The sequence below is a fragment of the Ahaetulla prasina genome, chromosome 13, assembly GCF_028640845.1.
Source record: "Ahaetulla prasina isolate Xishuangbanna chromosome 13, ASM2864084v1, whole genome shotgun sequence".
In the NCBI taxonomy this organism is placed as follows: Eukaryota; Metazoa; Chordata; class Lepidosauria; order Squamata; family Colubridae; genus Ahaetulla; species Ahaetulla prasina.
The window spans coordinates 23340515-23353976 of NC_080551.1; the positions used below are offsets into that span (position 1 = coordinate 23340515).

The window sequence follows — 13462 nt, forward strand, 5'->3', positions numbered from 1 at the left end:
AGACCCCTCACATCCTGGACATAAACTCTTTCAACTCCTACCCTCAAAACGATGCTATAGAGCATTACACACCAGAACAACTAGACACAAGGACAGTTTTTCCCCGAACACCATCACTCTGTTAAACAAATAATCCCCTCAACACTGTCAAACTATTTACTAAGTCTGCACTACTGTTAATCTTCTCATCATTCCCATCACCCATCTCCTCCCACTTAGGACTATAGGACTGTAATTTTGTTGCTTGTATCCTTCCGATTTATATTGATATTGTTTCCTGATTGCTTATCTGTACCCTATGACTATCATTAAATGTCGTATCATTAAGTGTTAAATTTGTACCCTATGACTATCATTAAGTGTTGTAAGTGTTGTACCTTGATGAAGGTATCTTTCCTCTATGTACACTGAGAGCATATGCACCAAGACAAATTCCTTGTGTGTCCCATCACACTTGGCCAATAAAATTCTATTCTATTCTATTCTATTCTATTCTATTCTATTCTATTCTATTCTATTCTATTCTATTCTATTCTATTCTATTCTATTCTATTCTATTCTATTCTGATATTGATTGTTTCCTGATTGCTTATTTGTAGCCTATGACTATCATTAAGTGTTGTAAGTTTGACTACCAGTTTCGGTAAAACTGCATGCTGGCTGAGGAATTCTGGGAGCTTAAGTCCACACATGTTTAAGATGGAGAAACATTGAGCTGAAAACTTCTAAACGGGCCTCCGTACCTGGTTGTCTGGATGGTTGACAGTGAAGTAGCCCACGCAGACAATGACTTCGTGAAGCAGCACCTCGCAGGTGTGATGGGAGCAGTGCCATAGCAAGGAGCTGATGATGTGCCGGAATGCCAGGGAGAGGCCTTCGGCGCCAACCACCGACTGGAGGAAAAAAGTAGAGAAATGTCAGATGACTCTTCTACGAATATCCAATGGAATCCAAGGGCTGATGTGAAGTTTTTGTTCCTTTTAAAAAAATAGTTTGAGCCTATTTGATGCTTACTCTCCATTTTTTTAGGTGGGGCGGGGCGGATTTCCACCTAATGTGCTCTAGAGGAGGGGTCTCCAACCTTGGCAACTTTAAGACTTGTGGACTTAAAGCAAAGCAGGCTGAGGAATCCTGGGAGTTGAAGTCCACAAGTCTTAAAGTTGCCAAGGTTGGAGACCCTTGCTCTAGAAAAAGTGGGAAATTGGGGAGGATCTTGCCAATAGCAAGAGGTATCTCAGGTGGCATTGGATTCCCAAATCAAGAATCCATAAAATTAAGAAAAAGAGAGAATCCTGTCCAAGTCCAAGTCCAAGCCAAAGCAATTCATGTCAAGTCAAGTCAAATTAAGTCAAGTCCAGATCTTTATTATGCTGTAGACCAGCACAGGCTCCTTTCAGTATACATATTCCCCTTTCATCCCAACATTTCTTAAACGGGTTGAGTGAAAATCTACCTTCGTATTTTACAAAGAGCTTCCAACTCAGCAGACTCATTTATTGCTGTTGGAAGAGGCTTCCTTCCCAAAGCTATTTTCTAGTAGGGTGTGGGGGAAAAAAGTATTAATTGAGGACAAAAGCAAGTTGAATTTCAGCAACGGCCTACTCAACAGACAGGCCCAATGTGCATGTGTGCACTGAACAGAAGCCAAGATCGACTGATGTTCTCATCTGGCTTGTTTTCATGAAGCCCAAATATATGCGAGTCAAATACACTGGGGTTTTACTCCTGCCTTTGTTTTTTAATTCCCTCTTCTTTGGACGGTCCTGCTAGGAGGAAGTTCAAATCCTTTGGTGCAGTGGTGAAATCCAAATTATTTTACTACCGGTTCTGTGGGCGTGGCTTGGTGGGCGTGGCAGGGGAAGGATACTGCAAAATCCCCATTCCCTCCCCACTCGGGGGCCAGCCAGAGGTGCTATTTGCCGGTTTTCCGAGCTACTCAAAGTTTCTGCTACCGGTTCTCCGGAACCTGTCAGAACCTGCTGGATTTCACCCCTGCCTTGGTGGCAAGGAGTGACCTCCGTGAAGCTGTATCTATACAGATAGTGCATTATTGTTGCTTGCAATTCCTATCAGCTCGTTACAACGATAGGCTCTAACACCGAAGCTGGGTTCCCACTACTTTATAGCTTTTGACACTTGGTGCAATTGGTCCCTCTCTTGGCCTTTTAGACCCGGCCGTGTCTCTGTAGACACGGGTTATTGGCCTGGCTGCTTTTCAACGCCCAATCGAATCAAGTGTGCACCCTGACACAAGCTCTCAGCCACCATGGGTTGAACGCAGCTTGATGGATGGGCTGCAGCTGCCTCTGTGAACTCGCCTGGACCGTGTTTTCTCTCCACAGAAGTTTGCAAGGACCGGGAATGCATGCTGGTTCTTCCCCCATTTGCACAACTCCAAATGTATTCCTCCCCCCCCCCCCACCGCCGCCTCGATCACCGACTTGCAAAGAGCAACCCTTTAAAATGTCATTGTTTGGCAAGATATAAGCAAAGGCAGAGAATCCTGGCTAGCTGAGGAGTTTAATGTGCATTGGACGTGGGAGGAGGAGGGGGGGGAAAAACGGGCAGGCAGGTTATACGGCAGAGGGATTCGGGATAAGGCCGCTTTATCGGTGCAGCCCGGAGGCTCTATTTAATAAACATGTCAGCCAGAAAAAGCGATGCGGGGTCAGAGGGGAGAAGAGAGGCAGGAGGCAGGGACATCAAAGCCTGCCCACTTGGAGGGACCAGCCTCTCGGTGGGAAAAGCGCCACTGGGTGGGTGGGTGGGGGGCACGTGGTTGCCTGGGGTTGTTTTAGTTTGGTGGACGATGGGTAACAAATGTATGGAGAAGAGCGGAATCTGGCTAGCCCCAAATTCATCATCTCACTGGATCCTCCAAGCTGGGGATAGCAAGTCATTTGATTCCTACTATACTTACTGGCAGGAACGGATGGGAGGGGGAGGAAGAGGAGGAGGAGAAGAAGGAAGAGGAGAAGGAAGAGAAGGAGGAGGAAGAGGAGGAGGAGGAGAAGGAGCAGGAGGAGAAGGAAGAGGAGGAGGAGAAGGAGGAGGAAGAGGAAGAGAAGGAGCAGGAGGAGAAGGAACGAGAAGGAGGAAGGAGAAGGAAGAGGAGGAGGAGAAGGAGGAGGAAGAGGAGGAGGAGGAAAAGGAGAAGGAGCAGAAGGAAGAGGAAGAGGAGAAGGAGGAGGAGGAGGAGGAGAAGGAGGAAGGAGGAGGAAGAGGAAGAGAAGGAGCAGGAGGAGAAGGAACAGGAGAAGGAGGAAGGAGAAGGAAGAGGAGGAGGAGAAGGAGGATGAAGAGGAGGAGGAGGAAAAGGAGAAGGAGCAGAAGGAAGAGGAAGAGGAGAAGGAGGAGGAGGAGGAAAAGGAGTAAGAGGAGAAGGAGGAGGAGGAGGAGGAAAAGGAGGAGGAGGAAGAGGAGGAAAAGGAGAAACAGGAGAAGGAGGAGATGGTGGAAATTCCCAAACTCTCCTCTCGGTCTGACTTTTCTTCCTAGTGTGGGTGTCTAAGTTGGCATTGTTTTTCTCTTCCCTCCTCCTCCTCCTCTTTTTTTCTTTTAACCTTTTATGTCATCTGTTTAGCTTACAAGCCAGGCAAGGAGAAAGTGTCTCTTAATCGTTTAGATTCATTTTTGGCCAGACGCCTCCAAGATGCCACGAAGCTGCCCAGGCCCAACTGAAATCTACGGAAAGGCTGGGCGCATCTGTGCCATGATGCCCCTAAAGGGAGGGGAGGGAGGAGGAGGAAAAGGAGAAGGAGCAGAAGGAAGAGGAAGAGGAGAAGGAGAAGGAGGAGGAAGAGGAGTAAGAGGAGAAGGAGGAGGAAGAGGAAGAGAAGGACCAGGAGGAGAAGCAACAGGACAAGGAGGAAGGAGAAGGAAGAGGAGGAGGAGAAGGAGGATGAAGAGGAGGAGGAGGGAAAGGAGAAGGAGCAGAAGGAAGAGGAAGAGGAGAAGGAGGAGGAGGAGGAAGGAGGAGGAGAAGGAGGAGGAGGAGGAGGAAAAGGAGGAGGAGGAAGAGGAGGAAAAGGAGAAACAGGAGAAGGAGGAGATGGTGGAAATTCCCAAACTCTCCTCTCGGTCTGACTTTTCTTCCTAGTGTGGGTGTCTAAGTTGGCATTGTTTTTCTCTTCCCTCCTCCTCCTCCTCTTTTTTTCTTTTAACCTTTTATGTCATCTGTTTAGCTTACAAGCCAGGCAAGGAGAAAGTGTCTCTTAATCGTTTAGACTCATTTTTGGCCAGACGCCTCCAAGATGCCACGAAGCTGCCCAGGCCCAACTGAAATCTACGGAAAGGCTGGGCGCATCCGTGCCATGATGCCCCTAAAGGGGAGGGGGAGGGAGGGAGGGAGGGAACGCTGTGCCCTCTTCCCCTTCCTGATCATATACTACTGGAGATGGATGTGTTCACATTTCCTTGGACAGAGTTCCTTTTTCCCAACAGAGGCTCCAATCGACAACGGGCTCTGTGTTTATAGCCTCCTCCGATAACAAGTGGCCCAGAGCACCAAAGCTTGTATATAAACATTAACATTCTTTAATTTTTTTTCTTCTTCTTCTCTGAGGAACTACACATTCGCTCCGCAACCACTTTTAATGGCAGTTTCAGTATCCTGCCCTGATTCTCCCTGACGCCTTCCCACTGTTTAGACCAGGGGTCTGCAACCTTAAACACTCAAAAGAGCCATTTGGACCCGTTTCCCACAGAAAAGAAAACACCGGGAGCCACAAAACCCTTCCCGTGCCTGACTATTTCTTGAGTGGTCACAAAACTAGGATATGTAGTTGAATTAAACGTTCTGTTTTCTTCTGAAACTTTTCTTTTCTTGCATTTATCCATGGTGGGCTGAAAAGTTCAATAAATCATGTGCCGGCGGGTGTCGCACATTGGTGGTTGTGATGCATATTTTGAGTGACAGAGAGGCGCAGCAGAGGGGTGAAAGAGCCACATGTGGCTCCAGAGATGCTCAAGATAAATGGATGCTATCCAGGGGTGGGTTCTACGTACCTTTACTACCAGTTCACAATGGGAGCGCGTGTGCACCCTTGCTTTGCTCGCGCTTCTGCGCATGCGCAGATCATCAATTATGACGTCCGGGCAGGTGGGCGGAGCCTCCCCGCCGCTTTTACTACCGATTCTAAAGAACTGGACAGAACCGGGAGCAACCCACCACCGATGCTATCCTGAGAAACGTTGCCACTGAAATTTTGTTTTCCCGTTGAACTTTTTTTTTTTTGGTGCTTGAGTATTTTGGACTGTAAATGCGCAACCAAGACTTTTTAAATACTGTCATTTCCCCAAAAATAAGACCGGGTCTTATATTAACTGCATTAGGACTTATTTTCTGGTTAGGTCTTATTTTGGGGGAAATATAGTACTAAATGCTTCCATCTGGCTGACAATCTTAATAGGGGCTTATTTTGGGGTAAGTCTTATATTACGAGCATCCTGAAAAATCATGCTAGGGATTATTTTCTGGTTGGGTCTTATTTTTGGGGAAACAGGGTAAAATAACGAAGAGGGGTAAAGCGACCGATGGCAGAATTAGAAGAAATGCAGATGCTCTTTTAGTTAGTGAAAATAAAAACTAGCATCTTTTGCGAAATGGGCGAGGAACGTCCAACTGGATCGGCGCCTCCGGAGAGAGAATTGTCACACGCACAAAAAACAGAGAAGAGCACCAAACCCCCAGTTGGTGCATTTGGGACAAACCTTACCTGGAAAGCGGAGAGATCTAGCAGAGCGAAACTATTGAAGAAGCGCAAACTTTGGAGAGCGACTTGCAAAGTGTTTGCCGTGAAGCTTTCCCTGGGGTTGGCCGCACTCGGCTCCACCAAGGTGCCGTGGAAGAGAATGCAGTAGAGCATGTGCAAAACGCCCACCAGATCCGTGGCCTTGAAAGCCACCGCCAGCCCGGTGGGATCCTGGTGGGTCTCAGCGAAGATGCTCCCGGATCTGTCGAAGAAAAGAGCACACGATTCATTTGTATTTATTTATTAAATTTATACACCGCTCCGTCTCACCGTCCAAGCACTGTTGCTGCTGGCGTTCAGGTTTAACATGTGAAATAAATACAGCAGAGAAGCAAGATCGAAGAGAAGAATCCCAACCCTGAACGAAAACGTTTCTGGATATTCCTGCGCTAGAATTTCCAGCTGTTGCAACCAGACTGCTTCCAAGAGCAAGGAAGTCGCTGGGAGTTGTAGTTCAACATGGCTTGGAGATGATCTGCCAAAACAAAATGTCTGGACTTCGAAAACAATGGAAAAACGATGGCTTTCTGCACCTCTCCGCAAAAGGCGATTTTAGTACATAAGCAAAATTGTGTGTGTGTGTGTTATGTGGCTTGTGTATGCAGTCTTGTGACCTCAGGGGGGAGGGGCCATCGGTCAGAACTACAGAACGAGGTCCTGAGCATCTTTTGGGAAATTTGTTTTCACTTTGAACGGTTGCTAAGCGACCGGTCGTAAGTGGAGGGCTGCCTATAAGTCAGCTATAGGTAGTTCTCGACTTACAACAGTTCATTTAGTGATTGTTCAAAGTTACAACAGCACTGAAAAAAGGGACATATGAGCATTTTTCAAGTACTAACTCCAGGCACAGAGCATAGGACCGGGATATCTTTGGGACCGCCTTCTGTTACCACATGCCTCCCACCGGCCGGTACGCTCCCATAGAGAGGGCCTCCTCAGGGTGCCGTCAGCCAAACAGTGTAGGCTGGCGACCCCCAGGGGGAGAGCCTTCTCTGTGGGGGCACCTACCCTCTGGAACGAGCTTCCCCCAGGATTTCGACAACTTCCTGTCCTCCGGACCTTTCGCCGCAAGCTGAAGACGTATCTATTCTTCCGAGCAGGACTGGCTTAATAGGAGTTTTTAAACCAAAACAGCCAAACAGTGTCGACTGGCGGCCCCCAGGAGGAGAGCCTTCTCTGTGGGGGCACCTACCCTCTGGAACGAGCTTCCCCCAGGATTTCGACAACTTCCTGACCTCCAGACCTTTCGCCGCGAGCTGAAGACGTATCTATTCTTCCGAGCAGGACTGGCTTAATAGGGTTTTTAAACATGGATTTTATTGGGGTTAATTTTATATTTTGTATTGTATTTTAAATTTAGGCTATTGGAATAAGTTTTTTAAATAGTGTTTTTTATTGTAATGTATTGTATTATTTTATCTGCCTGTTCACCGCCCTGAGTCCTTCGGGAGAAGGGCGGTATAAAACTTAAATTATTATTATTATTAATCAATAACATAACTTTTTCACACTTAAGACGACCGCTGCATTATCCCCAGTCACGTGATCAAAATCCAGGCACTTGGCAACTGACTCATACTTATGACGGTTGCAGTGTGAATCGCTGCAGCCGTTAAGTTGGTAACCCGGTTGTTAACTGGCTTCCCCGTTAAATTTAATTGTAAGAAGGTCGCAAAAGGGGGATCGCGCGACCCTGGGATACCGCAAACCGTCATAAATGTGAGTCAGGTATCAAGCATCCAACTGTAAATCATGAGCCCAAGGGGTTGCTGCAAGTGCGAAAGATGATCCTAAGGCCCCTTTTTCAGCGCCGTTGTAACTTTGAATGGTCACTAAATGAACTGTTGTAAAAGTTGAGGGCTACCTGAATTTTCGCCCGTAGATTCCCGCATCGGCTGAATGCGACTCTTGGGCAGCAGCCACGCCTTCTCTTTTATGGGCCACCAAGCAGCCAAACCAGACATTAACTTAATTAGGGCAATAAAATAGAAGGCAGAGAAGTCTATATCCCTCTCTATCCCTTTGACCTGACCTTTCGTTCTCTCTTTTTGATGCAAGGGGAAGGGGGGGAAAAAAACACCCCATTCCGGATCCCATCGAAGGAGAGCCACCACCGTTCCACCTCTGGATTGTTACTGACAGTGTGTGTGTGTGTGTGTGTGTGTGTTGCTGGGAGTTGTAGTTCAACATGGCTTGAGATGATCTGCCAAAACAAAATGTCTGGACTTGAAAACAATGGAAAACGATGGCTTTCTGCACCTCTCCATAAAAGGCGATTTTAGTACATAAGCAAAATTGTGTGTGTGTGTTATGTGGCTTGTGTATGCAGTCTTGTGACCTCAGGGGAGGGGCCATCGGTCAGAACTACAGAACGAGGTCCTGAGCATCTTTTGGGCAATTTGTTTTCACTTTGAACGGTTACTAAGTGACCGGTCGTAAGTTGAGGGCTACCTGAATTTTCGCCCGTAGATTCCCGCATCGGCTGAATGCGACTCTTCCAATCCCCAGCCGCGCCTTCTCTTTTATGGGCCACCAAGCAGCCAAACCAGACATTAACTTAATTAGGGCAATAAAATAGAAGGCAGAGAAGTCTATATCCCTCTCTATCCTTTTGACCTGACCTTTCGTTCTCTCTTTTTGATGCAAGGGGAAGGGGGGGAAAAACACCCCATTCCGGATCCCATCGAAGGAGAGCCACCATCGTTCCACCTCTGGATTGTTACTGACAGTGTGTGTGTGTGTGTGTGTGTGTAGGTAAGTGCAGGGGTGCGCTTCCAAAATTTTAGCAAGGGGTTTTCTGCCCGGTTGCTGGGTGGGCGTGGGGTGGGCCAAGGCCTAGTTGGCCTCCTGTACCCGCCCAGGAGGCCTCAGTCTCTTCCAACCTGTCATTCCAGACATATATATATATATATATATATATATATATATATATATATATATATATATATATATATATATGACGAAACCATTCGTCATTCAGGTTAGCTTGCGGCTTCTGGGAGCAATTGCTCCCAGAAGCACGAAGCTGAAGCCTGAAGATGACGAATGAGACTTCGTCGAAACGTCGCCAAGACACTTCCAATTTTACACGGGAGAAAACCCGAACAACCAAAGACCTATGTACAAACACCCGTGAAAACCTCAGAAAACAAATATATATATATATATATATATAGTTTAAAAAAGGTTTTTTATTTTCCATAATAATTCCCACAATTTGACCAATGTACATTACAATCACTTATCCAACAATCGATCCTATACTCAAATTATGCTCAATCGGGCTTGCTCGGTCGCCACGACCTTCCTTAATCCTTTCTACCCTTCTCATCCTTCTTCTACTTTCCCCACCATCCTCCTCCTCACTTTCCTACTTCCCCTCCTCCTTCCCACTTCTCACTTCCATCCTTTCTAACCTTCTATCTTCCCCTCCTCCTTCTCCTCCTATCCTTTCTTTCCCTTCCCTTCTCTCCTACCTACCTGCCTACCTACTTTCTTCCTTCTTTACTCCTCTTTCCTTACCCTTTCCCTTCCGGAGTGGCTACCGAGCAGCCCCGACTTTACTCCATTCCAACTTATTTAATTCTACCATTATTCCTGTACAATGACAATCAATCAATTTATAATCTTCCCCTTCCCCCCCCATTTCCCTCCCTCCTCCCCCCCGCCCGAGACTTCCCAGAACAGAATACAGGGTACAGTAACTAACAAACATAATCTAAAATATAACATAAAACATATTCCATTTCACACCATCACACTATCAATTCTCTTCTTTCTTAAACTCTAATACATAGCAAGTCCTAACTTCACTCAAAAACTAATTGGTATTTTTTAATCTGATACTTATTTTGAATATTATTGATCCACTTTCTCCATTCCAAAATATATTTTTCTTGTGTATAGATTCCAGACATATTTTTCAAGGCAGATATTTTTGTGGTGGCTTAGGGGGGGGCGAGTTTTGGGGTTAGGATTCAGGACCCTGGCAAAGGTGCATCATCGCCGGATAAAGGGACCGTGAAAACTACAGCCGCAACACTTGCCTGCCATTGACAGCGAAGCACAGCTGACACATCCCGTGCAGGGCCGCGGTGCAGTTCTGCAAGAAAGCCGCCGTTTTGGGGGTTTCGTCAATTGGGCCTTGGATAGAGAGGAAGCAGCAGCTCAGCTTCTCTATTAAGCCAATGTTGACCATGTAGCTAGCGGAGGGAGAGAGGAGAAAGAAATGCTCTCAATGCAGGTTGCATTCTTGTTCTACGGATCAGTCTTGCCCTGTTCATGTATCATCATCGCCACCATCACCGACGACAACATCATCATCACCATCACCCCCTTCTTCTTCCTCCTTCTCCTCCTTCCTCCTCCTCCATCTCCTCCCAAATCAATCCATTGCAAGATGAAGACCGTTTTATTTGAGGCAGTAGACCAGTGATGGCGAACCTTTTAGAGACCGAGTGTCCAAACTGCAACCCAAAACCCACTTATTTATCACCAAGTGCCAACACAACAATTTAACCTGAATAATGAAGTTTTACTACCTAAAATAATGATAATCAAGGCCGAGTTCAGCTAATTGTTTTTTGTTTTTTACATTTATATCCCGCCCTTCTCCGAAGACTCAGGGCGGCTTACATTGTGTAAGGCAATAGTTTCATCCTATTTGTATATTTATATACAAAGTCAACTTATTGCCCCCCCCAACAATCTGGGTCCTCAGATTGTTCCTTGGTTCCTTGTTCTAAGGAAAACGTGATAAATGCACTTTTATGGCCCTTCATTTCCCCCCCTGCTTTTGAAATATTGTGTTTAGCAAGAATAAAAAACAAAACTTTTATTAATATTTGTAAAATCCTCTCTTTCCCTCCCTGTCTCTCTCTCTTTCTCTTTCTCTCTTTTCCTCCCTCCCTCTCTTTCTCTCTCTCTTTCCCTCCCTCCCTCTCTCCCCACTGTGCGAGAAACGCGATGGAGCTGGGCTGGGCCGAAGGTGCGCATGCCCACAGAGAAGGCTCCGAGGGCCACCTCTGGCATGCGCGCTATAGGTTCTCCACCACTGCAGTAGACTATAACCTCCTATGATGATCCAGAGAACATTGTCAGATAGAAGCTTTTCAAATTTCCAATGAAAAAAGGCAACTGGCCCTGAAGTTTCTCTGACTTAGGGAGGACTAGAACTCCCCAGTCTAGCATTTTAATCACTATCACTGGCTCTCATTCACTCACTCACTCACACATACATTGGGCTTTTCATTCATTCCCATGTATGCATACAAACACAGTCACAGTAATTTAGTTTAGAAAACCAGTGTGCTGTAGTGGTGAAGGCACCAGGCTAGGAACCCGGAGCCTGGGAGTTCTAGTTCTGCCTTAGGAACAATGTCTGGCTGGGTGTCTTTGGGTCAGTCCCTCTCTCTCAGCCCAACCCACCTCAGAGGGTTGTCGTTGAGGGGGGAAACTAGGAAGAGAAAGGAGCATTAGGTATATTCACCACCTTGAGTTACTTATCAAAATCATAAAGGCAAGATTAAAATATCTTTAAAATAGTAGCGCTTTCCAAAAGAGTTGGGACAATAACTCAAGTATGCCAAAACAGCTTGACCAATGGAATTATGGGCACTGTAGTCCCAACCCCTCCGGAAGGCACAATCAAGATTGGAATGAAAAGACAAAACAGGAACCTCTGATCTGATCTTACCTGATGAGGTCTTGTATCCTATTGTTAAAAATTTCAGCTTGGGAGGTCTTGTTTTTCATATCTTGAATCAATTTTGGGGCACAAATTTGGTCATTAGCATTCGGCAGGTTGGACAACAGAGACCCAAACACTACAGCCAGGGTCCGGAGCACTCCAGTTATTAGGCCTTCAAAGACTTGCTTGTTAATTGCTCTTCCTGAAGTAGCGTTGTGATCATCTGGGAGATATACCTGCACACAAACACAATGCAACGCAGAATAAACCTGCCTCAAAATAGATATCGTGCTCAGAATGTTCCCCTCCATTGTTTTGCCAGCAAATCCGACCTCATCCTTAAATTATAACTTTCAAAACAACAAACCATTTTGTTCCCCACTATTAATTTTCAGCTTCTGATACTTAAGAGCATTGCGCAACTTCCTTTGCTCAATGCCAACTAAGGGCATCAGAATTTTATTTTTTAAAAATGCGTGCCAGTGTGTTCACAGAAAAAAAGTGACAATCAAGGTTATCTCAACTTATCTGTTCTTTCGTAGACTTTTTGTTTGTCCAGTTTTCTGTGTTTAAGCTATATTAGTCTGACTTGATTCTACCTGGAAACAATTCAGCTCACAGAAGATCAAGGAGAGAGCTACAAACTTCCATACATAATTTTTCTTTAAGTTGATCTCATGGAATAGGGTCTGTTCGAACTAATAATCTTCTTTGATGATTAAGATGGGAATTGTCTTCTATTTTCACGCACTTTATTTTAACAGTTCCTACTCAATGTCTGCATTCAATTAAATGCACCGAAATGCATCTTATTGGCCAACCTCTGAAGATGTTCAAGGATTAAAGCAATCCAAGAAAAAAAAATCAGGATTAAAATCAGGATTAATTTTTTTTCTTCTTCAGGTCGGTTGGCCTTCCCTTTTACAGGGAGTCCTTGACTTACTGTTGTGACTCAGGCCCAAGTAGGTAGTAGTAGACACACTTAGTTCAAAAACAAACAGACTTTATTAGAACAGCTGAAAATTAACTCATTCTCAGCTTAGTCCAAACTAAATCAAAACAAATTCTTCATAACACAATTCTTCAGTCTTATTACCAACCTTGGTCTAATTAGGCAAATGTGACCACTAAGCTGAAATTGTGCGCCACTGAATGCTTATTATTTTTTTGTCCTAGCTTCACTCACTTTATAATTTTGACCTGCCTGCCTGTTTTTGGGAATGTGACCTCCCGTATGTCTTTTAGAACCCGGAGATCTCCCTCTGAAAATCACATACCCCTTGGGGTCTCTAATATGAAGGGATGTCCTTACAGCTCTTGCAATGGTTGCTTTAATACCATTTCCGGACAGTCTGATATATTAAAACAGTGATAACACTAATCGGGATAAAAGAATAATGTCTCAGCAGTAGGTTTTCCATTAATCTACAGCAGGGGTCTGCAACCTGCGGCTCTAGAGTTGCATGTGGCTCTTTCACCCCTCTGCTGCGGCTCCCTGTCACTCAAAATATGCATCACAACCGCCAATGTGCGACACCTGCCGGCATGCAATTTATTGAGCTTTTCAACCCCCAGTAGGCCAACCATGGATAAATCCAAGAAAAGAAAAGTTTCAGAAGAAAACAGAACGTTTAATTCAACTAAATATCCTAATTTTGTGGCCGCTCAAGAAACAGTCAGGCACCCAAAGGGTTTTGTGGCTCCTGGTGTTTTCTTTTCTGTGGGAAACGGGTCCAAATGGCTCTTTGAGTGTTTAAGGTTGCAGACCTCTGATCTAAAGTAAGGGGGTCCAACCAGGAAGGATGCAACGGAACCTAAGCAGGAGAATCTAAAACACGCTATTCTAGATTCTCAGCTCAAGACCTGACCCGGGGGGGGGGGGGGGAGCCAATTTCACAATGATTTCATCAATAAAACCTTCTCCGTTTTAACCGCACAAGAGTGAGCTAGATCGTAAAATGCAGCTGTTGCACAGTTAGCATCGTATCCCTCTCGAGGGAACCGGGTAACACTCGGAGAC

The 13462-nt window shown here is 45.5% G+C and overlaps 1 protein-coding gene across 3 annotated transcripts in view; it reads right to left on the bottom strand.

Annotated features, from left to right (window-relative positions):
- The window catches only part of SCAPER (S-phase cyclin A associated protein in the ER), a 109381-nt gene that overhangs the window by 15986 nt on the left and 79933 nt on the right, over window positions 1-13462 (bottom strand). For all 3 annotated transcript variants that reach the window (XM_058156370.1, XM_058156369.1, XM_058156371.1), the window contains 4 exons: window positions 11449-11678; window positions 9800-9955; window positions 5718-5955; window positions 744-893 (listed from right to left, as the gene is read on the bottom strand). In XM_058156370.1, coding sequence (XP_058012353.1) covers window positions 744-893; window positions 5718-5955; window positions 9800-9955; window positions 11449-11678 — 774 coding nt within the window. The remainder of the gene's footprint in view (window positions 1-743; window positions 894-5717; window positions 5956-9799; window positions 9956-11448; window positions 11679-13462) is intronic.